At 42.6% G+C, this 15,932-nt stretch overlaps 3 protein-coding genes across 3 annotated transcripts; 2 read left to right on the top strand and 1 right to left on the bottom strand.

Annotated features, from left to right (window-relative positions):
* Window positions 1–892: 892 nt before the first annotated feature.
* Window positions 893–3,930, top strand: V8C40DRAFT_259545 (glycoside hydrolase superfamily). The gene is made up of 3 exons (XM_083218993.1): window positions 893–1,493; window positions 1,554–2,544; window positions 2,604–3,930. The coding sequence occupies exons 1-3, from the start codon at window positions 960–962 to the stop codon at window positions 3,686–3,688; spliced, it is 2,610 nt and encodes an 869-aa protein (XP_083066988.1). The 5' UTR covers window positions 893–959; the 3' UTR covers window positions 3,689–3,930.
* Window positions 3,931–4,622: 692 nt separating this feature from the next.
* Window positions 4,623–7,926, top strand: V8C40DRAFT_155592 (Zn(II)2Cys6 transcription factor). The gene is made up of 2 exons (XM_083211368.1): window positions 4,623–5,190; window positions 5,307–7,926. The coding sequence occupies exons 1-2, from the start codon at window positions 5,027–5,029 to the stop codon at window positions 7,825–7,827; spliced, it is 2,685 nt and encodes an 894-aa protein (XP_083066987.1). The 5' UTR covers window positions 4,623–5,026; the 3' UTR covers window positions 7,828–7,926.
* A 449-nt stretch (window positions 7,927–8,375) lies between these two features.
* V8C40DRAFT_284880 (general substrate transporter) lies at window positions 8,376–10,029 on the bottom strand (the record flags this gene model as incomplete). Its single annotated transcript, XM_083222240.1, has 4 exons — window positions 8,376–8,488; window positions 8,575–9,285; window positions 9,349–9,750; window positions 9,828–10,029. 4 exons carry the CDS (start codon window positions 10,027–10,029, stop codon window positions 8,376–8,378), a joined length of 1,428 nt encoding a protein of 475 aa, XP_083066986.1.
* Window positions 10,030–15,932: the final 5,903 nt, after the last annotated feature.

The raw sequence follows: 15,932 nt of genomic DNA, 5'->3' as shown, positions 1-15,932 counted from the left end.
GCAATTGGATCTTTTTTCCTATTGGAAGATAGTAACGAATTAAGAAAGATGCCAAGCGTACCATTCATTACTTCCAGCCTAAAACAGCATTGTGGATCGTGTAGGCATAGCACTTGCATAAAGCTCAGAATCGTCAACAAAGGTCATCCTTTGTAATTACCAGAACTCTAAAAATCAGCAATAAAAACATAGCACCAAGAGTTTAGCACGAACATTATACAAAATATTTCAAATGCATTGCAATCTTCTCCACAGCAATAGCCCAGGCTCTAAACAGAGATTCGCTAATAGAGGGTTTTTTAACGCAAGGCCACCTTGGGCTGCGGAAGACTTTCCGTAAATATGACGATGCCTTCAAGTGAAGAGAACATAGCTGTACCAAAGACTCACAGCGTTGTTAGTCCACTTCCTTAATGTTCCATATTCAGGGACAAGCTCGCAGGCTAGCTCCAGCCCATTTCCTTCTATCTGTTCTAATCAATACGACCGAATCTCGGCACAGTAGGGCTCAATATCAGCTTCTATTTTCTTGTTCCAAAGCCGAGGCATCTGGCGCGGGGTCTGGTAGGCTTACGATACTAGTTCATAATGGACGCCACTGCTTAGTGCCATGGCAGGATGCCCATGCCTTCCAGAGTGAGCAAAAACGAACCCTCTCAAACCCCTCACTGCTCTCTCCAAACACCTGCATACTTGCAGACTATGGGGCTAATTTACCGTGGGGTTGGCGAACGGAAATAGCAATGGCGCCTTCCATCTGCAGACGCGGCGGTGATCCAAGACACGGAAATGTGTAATCCGTGCCATAATAAGGTATAGCGTATTGACTAACGACTGGACACCACCACCAGGCCAGCTGGTTATACATACGAGCATGAGCCAGATCTGTAGCTCCAGAATAGAGCTAAGATTTTTCTGGACAACGACATCACAAGCCAAAAAGAAGAAGAAGAAAAGAGATGCAGCTCACGAAGACGGCAATCAATGAAGGTTGGGAGTTCAAGCAGCGCAGCTCGCTGAACGACTCTGCGGCCTCCTCCTTTTTGCCCGTGGCCCAATTTCCTACAGTGGCGCACATCGACCTCTTACATCATCAACTCATTTCTGATCCTTACATTGATGATCATGAGCTGGATTGTCTATGGGTTAACGATGCGGACTGGACCTACCGTACCTCGCAGGTGCCGCAGCCGGAATTTCAGAGGCCCCAGACGCGAGCTGTGTTGGTCTTTGAAGGCTTAGACACCGTTGTCGATGTGTTCTTGAACGATACATGTATTCTCAAAAGCCATAACATGCATGTGCAGCATCGAGTGGACGTAACGAAGCTACTGAAGGGAGTGCTGGGGCCAAGCTCGCTGGAATTGCGATTCTCCAACGCTCCTGAGTTTGCACGCCGAGAGAAGGCTCGCATTGGCTATAAAGGCAACGATACGGACGTTCACTTTGGTGGGCCAGAGAGGCTGTTCCTGCGAAAAGCACAGTATCACTGGGTAAGAGCATTTTTGAAACTCTCCACTGCCAAGGGCAACGTATAGCTGATTTGATTCCAGGGCTGGGACTGGGGTCCAGCTGTGAATACGTGTGGGCCATGGAAGCCAATCTATCTCGAGACATTTGAGCAGAGAATCGATGATTTCTTGGTTCGACAAGAAACGGACTCGGATCTGAAGAGGGCAATACTCACAATTGAAGGAAGTGCTGAGAACTGCGCTCAAAATCAAAAAGCTATTGTCGAGATTCAGGACCCCACCGGGTCTGTGGTACAAACAAGCTCTCTTGATATTTTGGAAGGGAAATTCAATATCAGTCTCGTCGTGGAGAGCCCGCAGCTCTGGTATCCGCATCAATACGGCGCACAGCCGCTGTATCAAGTCACTGTCAAGATACCAGACTACGACAGCAGGTCTCAAAGCATTGGTATCCGCCGACTGCGACTGCTTCAGCATAGCCTTAAACATGCGGAGGGCACTTCGTTTGTCTTCGAGGTCAACAATATCCGCTTGTTTGCTGGCGGTTCCTGCTGGATTCCCAACGATTTCATGCTTCCCAGGACGACTCGCCAGCGGTATGAGGATTGGTTGCAGCTTGCAAAGGACGGCAACCAGAGCATGATCCGGGTCTGGGGCGGCGGCATCGTGGAGTCGGACGATTTCTACGATATCTGCGACAGACTAGGGCTGCTCGTGTGGCAGGACTTCTTATTTGCGTGCGGCAACTATCCAGCGTCTCAGGATTTCATGGACAATGTGAGGATGGAAGCTGAACAGCAGCTTAGACGTGTTGGCCATCATGCCTCTCTCGCTCTGTGGGCGGGCAATAATGAGGACTACATGCTGGCGGAGAGATTCGGCTGGGAGCTCGACATGAAGGACGAAGTAGGTCCATGGCACGAGACCAATTTTCCTGCTCGTGAGATCTATGAAAGGCTTCTCCCTAGTCTCGTGGAGAGGCTGGGTGGCGATGTGCCATACTGGAGAAGCAGCCCCTACGGGGGATCCTTTTCCAACGATACGACAGTGGGTGACACGCATATTTGGGACGGTATGTTTCCCCGTACGCATGTGGCATTTGCCTTGGAATACTGACCACTGTTTGTTTAGTCTGGCATGGTAAGCTCTCTCCTTACCAAGACTACAAGGACTACACGTCTCGCTTCATCAGCGAGTTCGGATTCGAGTCTTGCCCTTCGCTGCGCACGCTTCATCGCGCCATCACCTCCCCCTCCGAGAGACACTCCCTATCTCGCATCTTTGACATTCACGACAAGGGACCTGGTCACGGGAGGCGGTATCCCATGTACATGGGCGAGAACTTCAGGTTCCGGATGAACCCGCTGCGCGACTTCGTGTACTGCACGCAGTACATGCAGGCCGAGGCGATGAAATACGCGTACAACTGCTGGCGACGGGAGTTTAGGGGCCCGGAGGAGGAGAACTGCGCGGGTGTCCTAGTGTGGCAGCTCAACGACATCTGGCCAGGCTCAAGCTGGGCGCTGGTGGACGTGGATATGCACCGCAAACCAGCGTACTACATCACCAAGAGGGCGCTGGCCAAGATTGTCGTGGGAATGGAGCGGACGGTGACGAAGAAGCCGCCATATATCACGACGGGATACCTGCCGGAGAAGGCTTCAGCGGATGTTTGGGCCGTCAATGGCTCCTTGGAGGCGCTCAATGCCACGCTGAAGCTACGCATGTTTGACATTGTCACCGGATCCCCTGTAGAGCTCCCCAATAGCAGCGGCAACCTCAAAGATGGTCACAAGTTGGAGCTGCTGCCGAACCAGACAACAGAGATAGGCAATATCGACATCCCCAACCCAGATCAGACCGTCTTCGCAGCATATCTGGAAGATGGGCAAGGAACTGTTCTAGCGCGCTGGGTCTCCTGGCCTGAGCCGCTTCGACTGGTCCAGCTCGCACGAGACCTGGCCGTCAAAATCTCTTATGAGTCTGGTGAAGATGGAACTGGCGACAAATTGCTTGTCAGTACGTCTGCGCCAGTAAAGGGAGTCATGCTGTCAGTACCCATGACGGAAGAAGGTGAAGATGCCGTGTTCGAGGACAACTTCTTGGATCTGGTGCCCGGGGAGACGGTGCAAGTCCAGGTTCAGGGTCTCAAGGGCAGACCCGTCCAGTCTCGCTTTCTGTATGACTGGGAGTTGGAAGAGAACTTTGAGCTATAAGGATCCTCGCAGTTATGTATCTGTATCTACCTGTACATACCCATTCGATCTTGGTACCTAGCCTGTTTCACGTCAATGCCTAGAGAGCTAAACCCTAGCTTTTTAATTGGCCTAGATCTACCAATCTTTACACAATTAAGTAATAGAATCGTTGAGATTCCTAAAATCGTTAAAAGTTCTAAAATAGTTTAGTCAATGTATAGTTCTCAGGCAATGGTTACAGCAAGGGACAACTAATCCCCCGTACTACATGTATACCCCATAGTGTTTACAGCTCTACAAGAGTTAAAATGTCAAAAGTGCTTCGTGCACATCACAATTGAAGCATCGGTGCAGTCGCTCTAAAGGAACTAAATAACTTCGCGAGCGTGTGCTACGTCCACATGCGGCGTAGACTGGAATTTGAACTCTGCTCTAGCCTCGCCCCATGAGGCCAAAGTTTGGAGAAGCCACCCGTCCCACATCCCTGGGGAAAAAACCGCCGCATGTAACAATCGAATCCGGGGAAGAGAGGGAGCCAATCTAAGAGCAATGCTGCCTGCTCCTACATACATGGATCTTCTACATATTCTGGAACAGATTCAAGCGAGTAATGATATAGCAGACCCAAGCACAGTCGGCCATACAGGTCGTTTTCGGTTGTTGTTTTGCTCTATCCTGTCTGGCTGGCCTCTGCGGGGGTGATGCCCCTCTTGACGCTTAGTTCTGGACTCTGAGAAGAGGTTTCAAATGACCCCAGACCCATGTTTTCCTTGGTCGCTGGCGTAGGTCTCGCTTCAACCCTAACCGGTAAAAGCAGCTGGTTTGCCCAGCCTGGTTCTCACTAGGAGCTATCACCCCGTGGGCAAAGCTGGCTGCTAGAAAAAGATGAGCGGCCGGTGGCACAATTTGTGCTTTATACAGAATTAATAGATCTATATCTAAAGTAATATTTCTTGTCGTGGATTCAAGTACGATACTCATCAACGTGTTAACCAACCTCGGACTATTATTGTCTGTGGCTAGCAGCGATGGTGATTGATGCGGCCCAGTGACTCGGAGGTTTTTTAACCTTGTAATTACTTGTACGGGGTATTGGCTTCAACCTCGCATTCCCACACTCTACTTTTAACAATACTCCCCTCACAGCTTCGCCGGCCACTGCAAACAGCAGGCCTACGCTGGAGCTAGGCCGTCATCATTTCATCGAGAGTAACCCTAGCCTAGCGTCCATGTTTGCGATTGACTGCAGCGTCGTATTCTCCGATTTCGCTGTTCATCAGTCCTCGCAACTCACCTACCTTGGCCTGTCACCGACTCGGTCAAACATCCCCGGCCAAGGCATGACAGCTCGTCACAATGGCGGGCTCTCCACCAAGACCCGGTGCATTTCACATGTTCCAGATCTTCGAGCCGAGTAACGACGCCTTTGCTATCACCAGCGATGTCCAGCCAGAAAACAGACACGCGCCCAAGAGGAGTCACATTCCCACCGCCTGCACAGAGTGCAAGAGGCGCAAGGTGTGAGTGATCTTTTCATGTTCATTTTTCCCATTTATGCATATATTGTCTTTACCTGCTCCATGTTTGCTACGATCCCAGATGCTGACGGTGGCTCAATCTCTTTACCTGTCTGTAGCCGATGCGATGGTAATTATCCCTGCGGGCCATGCCTCTCATCCTCGGCGTCTTCGAGGGCACGCCGAAGACGATGTTACTACATCACGCCTCGGCCACGCGTCATGCCCTCCAAGAGAGCCCTTGAAGACGCCTCCAGCTCTTTGGCTGACTGCCATTCCATACTTCGGCGACTGTTTCCAATACACGACGTGCAGGAACTGCTCCCGCTGTCGAGAGAGGATCTCATCGCTCTGCTTCGCCTGGACCAATGCAGTGCGGCAGCGGCGCACAACGGCGTGCAGCCGGAAGCGGTGCAAAACCCATCACCTCTAAATGATATCTACACGTCTCCAATGAGCGGTGAGTCTCCTAAGCCAAAGGCTAGGGCAGCTCGCTCACCAATGTCTGCTACGCCCTCGCAACCAGGCTCCTTGGCCGCAGCAAGCACAACAGCTTCGTTGCGATCTAACGATGGCGGCTTGACAATCCTGGAACCGGTTCCGACGCCTGACGCAGAATGGGACGAGGAGCGGCGCGAACGGGAGCAGGAGCATGTGCCGGCAGAGGCTGACGATGTCAACGCGCTCTCCTTTGCTCTGGACCGCCAGGTATCTTACTTGGGGATATCGTCTATTCGAGCCGCTCTACTTGTCATGTTGAAGCTGCGCCCATCACTAAGACAGGAATTGGCCTCTGATTCTGCGCCAAGTCTCCCCCGAAGACCTCTGGTGTACCTACCGGTGCGAGATGAAAGCGATGCGACCAACAGTGATAGACGGTATAGCTCGACGTCGGACTCTGTGCGGCCGCGTCGCCCATCCCAGACGCGGGTACTGTCACAGCAACAGCTTCCTAAGCCAGCGTTCTCCACGCGAGTGGTCTGGTCGCGTCGGGGCCAGGCGCTGGTCGACGCCTATTTTCGGACGTTCCACGTGTACATGCCCATGCTGGACGAGCCGATCTTCCGAGCCGAGTTCGCCGGTGCGAAGAGCCGGGAAGACGAGCCCTGGCAAGCGTTGGCGAACATGGTCCTCGCTCTCGGCAGTGTCGCCGCAGCAAGGTCGGACGACCAGGAGGCCGAACACGCCGCCTACTACGAGAGGGCCGTGTCTTTGCTGCCCCTAACTGCCCTCGGCAGCTCCCACATCGAGACAGTGCAGACTTTGGCGCTGATGGGCGGGGAGTATCTTCACTACGTGAATCGTCCTAACATGGCGTATGGTGTACTTGGAGCTGCGATCCGCATGGCCGGCGCCCTGGGACTACACAAGGAAATCCTGACGGCCCCTCCACCGTCTTCTATTCCGGCAGCCTTGCAAAAGGCCCTGGAGACGCGTCGTCGCACATGGTGGACTCTTTTCTGCGTAGATACGTGGGCCACCATGCTGACCGGGCGCCCGTCGTTTGGACGCTGGGAGTTGGCGACGAACATAAAAATCCCTGACGGGAGAGAGGCCGAGAATGGCTCTTACGTTCATAATGAAGTCGGCGATGATGGACGGAGAGTAGTTGTTGCTGAATCAACAGAGGATGAAACAGACAAGACCAGCGATGCCGAGCTTCTGCGACAGCTTGCCGAAAGCGTCAAGTTTGCCAAGATTGCTACGAGAGTTCAGGACGCATTCGCCGTATCGCCCATCATAACCACGGCCCTGCGGCAAGACATCGACAGCCAGCTCGCTGCTTGGCACCTGTCGCAATCGTGGCCACCATCACGGACCAGAAACCCCCAGAAGGCTAGCAGAGACAATGCGAGCTATCAGGGCGCTGTGGGCGATGAGGCGCCGTGGCGCTTCACGCAGAGCCTCATGAAGTGGCGTTATCAGGATCTGCGCATGCTACTGCACCGGCCGGTGCTTCTCTTCCTTGCGAACAGCGGATGCAGCGACTGGGAAGATTGTGACCCTGATGATGCGGCGGCGGTAAAGATGTGTCTGGCGCTTGCGATTGCGACAGTGGAAGATATCGAACGGGAGTGGACACCCAGTCGAATAGCTGGATGGAAGGCTGCCTGGTATCTGCATCAGGCCTCGATGGTTCCTCTACTGATCCTCCTGTGGAACCCGAGAAACATGCCAAACGAGGCAGTCCTGGAGCCCTGTCGTCGCGCAATTCCCATCGTCTTAAGCCTCCTTGAAGCCATGAAGCCCTGGTCTTTGACTGCCAATCGCAGCTGCGCCTTGATAGGCCGCATCTTCGAAGCAGCTACAGAAGGCACCAAGGTGAACGTAACAGACGAGAATGATCCTGCTCGCAGCACTTCTTTCATGTCCGGTGGCCCTGACGCCATATCTGCCACCAGCAACAATGGCAATCCCGAACAACTACTTGACGATGGTAATATGACGAGAGCAGTGGGCGGAGATATGGCACAGAGGACTGCTATGTTTGGCAGCATACCGATGCAGCAGGGGCTGGATTTTAACTTTGGGCTTAACTTTGGGTTTCTGGGCTATGAACAAGACGCTGCGATGGGTGGCTCGATGAACATTGACTCTTTCGACATGCTTGACCCGTTCTGGGGGCAGAACACTATGTAACGCTTTAATGTATCATATAACGCTTTAATGCAATCTACGACTCCCTTGTGTCTACTATAGAAGGGGAGGAAAAGGTTGAAAATTTACAAATCTCACACCAAGACTGCGAACGAAATCATTTCCATGAATGAATAAAGAGACAAGTAAAAGTTCGGTTTAGCTACAACTCATGAACTATAAGCGTTATGTTTACACCTAACACCTATAGCTATATATCTGTAAAGATTAAGAAGCAGCTGAAACCCCTCCACACTATTTCCGAGCCGGCCCTTAGCTGCTAATTTTAAGCTATACTGAGTTGGAGTCGCCAGATGCATCGTGGGGAACGATTTGCTTCGTGCTCGCCTTGCGAGGGCTGGAGGAGTCAAACACGGCATCCAGCTCCTCAAGCGTGCGACCCTTAGTCTCAACAAAGAAGAAATAGATAAAGATAAACTCAAAGATATCCCAGAAGACAAAGAATGCGTAACTGCCAGAATTAGCCGCTGCGCGCCATGGTCAAGTAGAAGGTATGGTGAACTCCTAAGCTGGAGTAAAATAACGGCAACTTACAACCAGTATGTGATGTTCTGCATTGCAAGAGGGGCGGCAAAGGTGTTTACAAATCCGGCACAGCCGGAGGTAATGGAGGAAACCATAACGCCGTTGGCTCTCATGTCATCTAGATACATGTCATTGTTAGCCAGTGATCATGAAGACTTTGCTAAGAGTAAGACGACGTGAAGTAGACAAATAATGGTTCCATACTTGCTAAGATCTCAGGGGAATACACAGGCTGCATGGGAGTATACCCCACGGCAAACACGACGCCGAAAATGAAGATGAAGGCGATCATTGCAGAGCTAGCGTGGACATCGTGGGCGATTTGGTACCTAGCGGTTGCGCCTGTGATGATGGCGAGGCAGACAACCATGCCTCCCGTCGAGAAAAGGAACATCTTTCGTCGTCCAACCACATCGTGCCAGCGCGCTCCGATGCTCGCCGCAATCCATCCCGTCACGGCGTAGATTCCATTGAGGAGCTGGGCCATTGGGACAGAAGTAATGCCCACAGCCTTGATCATCGTGGGGAGGTAGTAGCTGGCGACGTTGTTTCCAGAGAACTGCATGAACCAGGACCACGAAATTACGAGCAGCATCCGGTATCGCCTCGAGCGTGACTTGAATAGCGCCATGATGTTAAAATAGTCGCGGGCTGCACGGATGCCACCTCTGCTCAGGGACTCCTCGATCTCACGCATCTCTACAGCGACGATAGGGTGGTTGGGGTCACCGTTGGCATGATGCTTGACTATGAATGCGCGTGCTTCTTCGTGACGGCCCTTTGCGATGAGCCATCGTGGGCTTTCCGGGATGAACCAGGCGCCGAGGACGACGAGGCCAGGGCAGACGGCCTGAAGCCACAGGGACAGGCGCCACTTGATGTTGCCGTCGAGATGGAGGTTGCAACCGTATATGGCTTTTTTCTAAGATTAGCAAAATCATATTTGAGCTTACTTCCCTGATTAAGGTAGTAACTTACTAAAGGTGGCGATGATGCTGCCCATATAGTACAAGGTGTTGTATCCTCCTGCGACGGAACCACGTAGCAGCGGCGGAGCCACCTCTACGAGCAACAGCGGCGCTGCCGAGCTAGCCAAGGTTGAAAAGAAGCTGAGGAGGAATCGGGCGCCGATGAAGCTGCCTAGACTTGGAGCGGTTGCCGTAAAGATGGCGCAGGCCACAACGCCAACGCACCCGAAGATGACCATGAACTTCCGGCCGCGCCAATCGTTGCACCAGGTGAACAGGGCACCGATCATCTGGCCAATATTGAAGATTGAGAACACAAGGCCCGTGCCCGCTGAGCCATTCGGTCCAAGATGGTAGTAGTCCTGGTACTCGGGCATAATGTTAATTGAGCCCATGAGGGAGCCATCATAACCTTCGCACAGCCTGTTAGTCTTTCTGTCTTTTTTGTCGAGACTTTTGCCTCCTAATTTCATGGGTAACAGGACTCACCGTTCATGGTAGAGCATAAGTAGACAATGGCGCACACGAGGTACAGCTGGACGTGACCCCAGGCCCATGGATCCGGAACCGCGTGCGCCTCTTGCAGAGTCGCCTCAATGGCAAATCCAGCGTCTGCGCCAGGCACATCTGACGCCTTGCGGTCCTCATACTCGTACGCTGTGGTAGTTTTGGTTTCCTCTGTGACCTCCATGACTGACAGGAACGAATAACTAAAGTCAAAGAGATGCTGCTGCGATTCTTTCTTGATTAGCCCAATGCGATGCTGCGAGGAGGCTGACAGGAGACTCGTGAAGACGAAAGCATGATCTCGCTCTATAAAGGAGATGAATCTGCAACATAAGGCTTTGCTCTACGACGACTAATCGGCTCCTCTCCAGGCCGTGCCGCCATCACCGGGTGTTTCTCCATACTACATGTCTACTAGGGTAACAAGCCAGCGTCCACCTTCTGGCCACGCTAGCACGAAGTAAACCACGGATTTGTCTTTTCCGTGTTTCCATGCGCCTCCGTGCTCCGATATAGACACGAAAAACCAAACTAAAGCGCCGCCAACCCGGCCCGACCCCAATTTCTGGTCCGGGGAAGTGGCGTACGTCCACGTGTATAATTCTGCCGGCTCTGTAGAATATGCGGGGGAAATTTGACTGCTGTGCAGCTTTACAAATGCTCTTGATTATAAATAACCCCTATAATAATATAATTCTAATATAAAGATAGCCACTTGCTAAATTATCCCTTTAAAGCAGCTAAGGTATATTGCAGGTATCTATTTGTGGTTTTAGCTAATTAGATAATAAGAAATCAAGGGTACTTTTGCTTATGCATTATGTTGCCTATTGCATAAGTACCGCGTATCTTACCTAATACTTTTATATAACTTGCAAATATAAGTAAAATACTAATTATAGGCTATAATACAACCCAAAAAAATAATATACTTCTATAAATTAAGAATTAAATATATATATTAATAACTATCCTAGGGTAAAAATATTTCTGTATATACTTTATTGCTTTATATATTATTATTGTTGTAAGTATTTTGTTATAGGGTAATAAAGTTGCGGTTACGTACTGGGTATACTAACAGAGGCAATATAGGGTAGATATATATAATATACCTTAGTTAGTTTAAAAAAATAGCTAAGAATTAACTGTAGGTATAGCTTATAGATCTCAATACCTTATATTTAGTCCTTAAATTATTTAATATATATTTTCACAAAGCTTAATTTAACTAAAGGATTTTAAATTTTATATAATAAACTAAGTCCTATAAGTACTATAAGTTAGCTATTCCTAAGGGATAAACTTTAAAATAGTTTTATAATTTATATTAGTAAAGTAGTTAAGTTAGTAAATAAGTAAATTAATTACTAATTAAAAATATAAATAAAAGTAAATATTTAAGTTTTAATTTAATTATATTATAAATACTATAATAATAACTAGCTATTTAAGTATTTTATAATAAGCTAAGCTCCTATAGGGTTAGTATAAGAGGAATTCCTAAGGGACAACCTTACGCTAGGTTTATATTAGTAAATAAGTTAGGCTAGACTACTGTACAAAGGGTACGCTGTAACCCGCTAAATTACTTACTTTTCGTCTATGCGCCTACTTAACAACCTCCCCCGGACTATATACTTTTTATTTATATATAACTAAGGGGCTAGCTAGCTAGTATACCTATACCCTATTAAGTATATCTATATAGCGGTAAACATATATCTATAGATCTATAGACTTAAAACTAAAAAGTAAAAGACAGTAGACTAAAAATTATTATTATTTATAATTTATTTATATCTCTTCTTTATAATATTTATATTTTACTAGTTTCTTATCTTATTATTAAAATACCTAATCCTAACTTAGCTGCGTTAGGCCTTTAGCTTAAGCCTAACGCTAGTATTCTTATCTGCGGTTATTATAAGTATAAGTATACCTTTTTAGTACGTAATTTATATATAATAACGTACTTATAGAAAAAGTATAAAGTTTTATTAAAGGTAAGAAAAAACCTTATAATAGTTCTTAAGATACTTAATCTATAGAATCTAGACTAGGTACTACTTTATAATAATAGATTACTAGAATATCCTCTGCTATAGATTTATAAAGAATTTATATATTTTAATTATAAATTTTATTCCTTAAACCTCCGACTTACTAAATAATACTACTTTAATCCTTTACCTTTAAGATAAAGCTACCCTTATAATATTTATAAAACTTAGTAGAATTATAATAATAATATTAATAATTTTATTTAATATATTTATTTACAGACCTAGGCAACTAGCTTAGCTTAGTAGTACTAGACTATTAAGTAGAATAGGAGATTATTCTGGCTAATTAGAGGCTAAGTAATATAAGATCACCTTAAGTTTATACAGTAGCAAAAGTATAAATAAAATTATAATAAAGGATCTAGAAATCTAATAGTAACTTATAATACTACTATATCTTTATACTTAATATTTACTAAGTAGTAACCTTAGTTAAAAAGGATTAAATAGGAGGATATATATAGGGGCAGGGATTAGAAACTCCTTTTTTCTTTTATAGAAATACCTTTTTATTTACCGCAGATATAACCCTTTACTTTTATATAAGGCAGTATAGTTAGCCTAGATTATAATATTATAAGCCTAGTAAGTAATAAGAAGAAGATTATAGCTCTCCTTAAGCTAGTAAATGTAATAATAGATTAATGTAAAGAGATAGTAAAATAAATAAATTATAATATCCTCTACTAGTTAAAGAGTACTTACCTACTATTAACTTATCTAAAGCCGTTTAGCTTAGTTTATTAGCTTTTAAATATAAAGAAATATTAGCTTTTATTTAAAAAGGCTTTACTTTTTATTTTTTAGGTATACTAAATAAGTTTAAGTATTTAGGAAAAGCTAATTAACATCTGGCTATAAAAGAGGCTGGTTAATTTATTAGACTTAATCTAGAATTATATATCTTAGGTCTTAGATAAAGCTAAAGTAGGTGATATAAATAATTATAATAATATTAAAGGTGTATATTGCTAAGGCCTTACGTTTATAAAAAATAAAAGTAAGGTAAGCAACCTTAAATTAAATACTAAAGATACTAAGGAAATTAATAATAAAGATATAGATAAAGGTAAAGATAAAGATAATAATACTAATTCTTACTATTCTAAAGATACTGGGGATAAAATAAAAAAGATAGATAATAATAATACTAATAATAAAAGAAGCGGAGGTACTTATAAGACTTTTAAAAATAATATAAATAGTAGTAATAAGCTTTAAAAACTTCTCTTTAAGCTAAGCCTAGTATTATATAATAAGCAGCTAATAAATAGTCAGCCTAGTTCTATACTTCTAATTTACTTTAGTAGTATCCTAGGATTTTTAATATCTTTAAAAACTTTCCTTTTAGCCTAATCTTTTATACCTTATCTCTTTAGCCTTATTTATATCTAGCAGCTCCTCTTTCTAGAGTAAGCTCTCCTGCTAAAGGTATATTTAACTTTAGAAATTAACTGTTAACTATGTACTAGGTAACTAAAGCAGCTTTAAGTAATATGTAAGAAGTATATAATCACTGGCTTATAGTTAGTATTTAATAAATTCTTTAGCCTCTGTAGTTATAAATGTATTATAGCCTGCTTAAATACACTAGTATTTCTCTTATACTAAAGTAAAGATAGCTAGATAGTTTATTATAGTAACTACTTTTAGCTATTTATAGGCTAATTTTAACTTCTCCTTAGCTACTTTATTAAGTAAGCCCGTTGCTTCTGTAATAAGCTTATATTTAGATTAAAACCTATTGTTAATCTCTTAAATATTAAAGATAAACTAATAAATTTTTAAAAAGGCTTTTTTTTTATTATAAATCCCTAAAATAACCTAAGAGAAGTATATCTTAACTTACTTTAACAGGTATATGTAATACCTTAAAAAGAAAGCCTTTTATAATAAGGTTGGTGGAATTAGTAAGTAGTTTTTAAATATTTTAAAAAAAAAAAGGTATTCTGTAGTTTTTTAAGATTAGCTATTTATATTACCAGCGGATAGACTTTAAAATAGTTAGAATTACTTAGTCTATAGTATAAGAATATAAAACTTAGAGAAAGAGGTATTTATATATATAGTAGGAAAATAATTTATCTTATATACTATTATAAAGTAAAAAGATCTATAAACTAAGAGTTTATTATTATTTATTTTCTACTAGGAGAAGTTAAGTACCTTTTTTATAAATACCTGGTTTATATTTAATAATTTATAAATATACTTAAGAGAGAATACGGCTTTAGTATATAAAATATAGTAGGAAACTTACCATTACTTTTCTAATTTTAAAATATATTGATAAGTAAACCGTAGCCTATAGGTTGCTTTAATATTATTTTTAAAGACGTAATATTAAAGGTATAAGGTTATACTATTAACTTGCAGCTGCTCCGCTAGCTTTATATTAGTATAATAGAAAAATATATATAAGAGGTCTATTAGCTATTTAATTAATTTAATAATACTAGTCAGGCTGTAAATTGTAATATTATCTTTGCCTGGTAAAGCGGCTACTGCCTTCTGTAGCGTAAAGTGACCTATAGTTTAGATGGAGTATTTTTAACGAGGCTATAGCTGCAACTGCTAAAGCTTTATAAATAGGTATTTACTAAGTAGTATAAATTTCTCCATCTACCTAGTAAAATAATAAATGTAGGTAACCACTAGATATAGTTATATAATTACTTAGGTACTAGTACTAGTTTACCTACTAAAACTCTTTTAATCCTTCTTAATATTACTGGAATCTTGAACTTAAATTAGCCTTTTAATAACTAGTATTTACTAATAGATAAAGGTAAGGCTTCTAATTTACGCAGCCTATTGTTAATAATACTGTCACTACCTTTAAAAAAAAGATAAGTAAATTATAAGACTCTATTACTATAACTACAACTATTAGTTATATTTATATTATATTTATTAAATTTAAAAGCTTTTTATATTTCTATAGGTAGTATTTTAATACTTTAGTATACTTAGTTTTATAGTATTTAGTATATTAAGATACTACTTTCTTCTGCTTTTTAACTAACTTAAACCTACTTAGTTCTTATTAAATACTTATCTAAGGAATACTAGTAAACTAGTGCCTAATAGGTATACGGGATCCCGTACGTTTAATCTATACGGGGTCTTATATAAATTACCTAAGCAATACAGCGCTATAGCGTATAATTAGGCTAAACTAGCGTAATTATAGCGTAAAAGTAGTATAATTTACAGTGTATTACAGCGTATTACAGCTGTAATGCTTAAATAGCTTAAATTAAGCTTTTAAGAGGTTAATTTAAAGCGTAATAGCGCCGGGAGTAATCTAGTCTAGAACGACCATAGGGAGTAAAGGTATTGCTAAATTATTGACCAAAGCAGTCTATTGATTAAAATCTTTATCTATAGTAGTAAGTTTTAAACTTTTTATCCTCTTTAAATATAAAGCTTAATTTAAGCTATTTAAGTATTGCGAATTTACGTAGCTGTAGTGCGCTATAATATGCTATAACAGGCTGTAGTGCGCTGTAATATACTGTAAGCTGCGTTACTTAGGTAATTTATATAGGATCCTATGTAGATTAAATATATAGGATCCTATATACCTATTAGGCGCCTAGTAAACTTCCTAATAATACATAGCCTTAAGTCTTTAACTATATTAAGCTTAACTAAGTAAACTAGCTTTTTATATTACTAAAGATATTAATATAAATAAAAGTATAATAATTAAAAAATTTAATTTTATATTTATAAAATCTATAATTAATAAATATAAAGTAAATTAAAAGATTATATAAATAACTTAATATAAATAGCTAAAGAATTTTTTTTTTATAAATTTTATTATTTTTTAACTTTATATAATACTTTATATAAAACCTAGTTTTATATACTTAAGTAAATTTAATAAAAAAAATTAATTAATATTTTAATTTATTATTAAATTTAATTTACTTATAGCTTTAATAATTAATTAAATAATATTTATTTTATAATTTATTATATTTTAAATAAAAAAAAATAATAAATACTAAGC

This window comes from Trichoderma camerunense (assembly GCF_050948025.1).
Source record: "Trichoderma camerunense strain CBS 138272 chromosome Unknown V8C40scaffold_37, whole genome shotgun sequence".
Taxonomy (NCBI): domain Eukaryota; kingdom Fungi; phylum Ascomycota; class Sordariomycetes; order Hypocreales; family Hypocreaceae; genus Trichoderma; species Trichoderma camerunense.
Note: the sequence above shows the minus strand (reverse complement) of the source record. Positions and strands in the feature narration are given on the sequence as shown.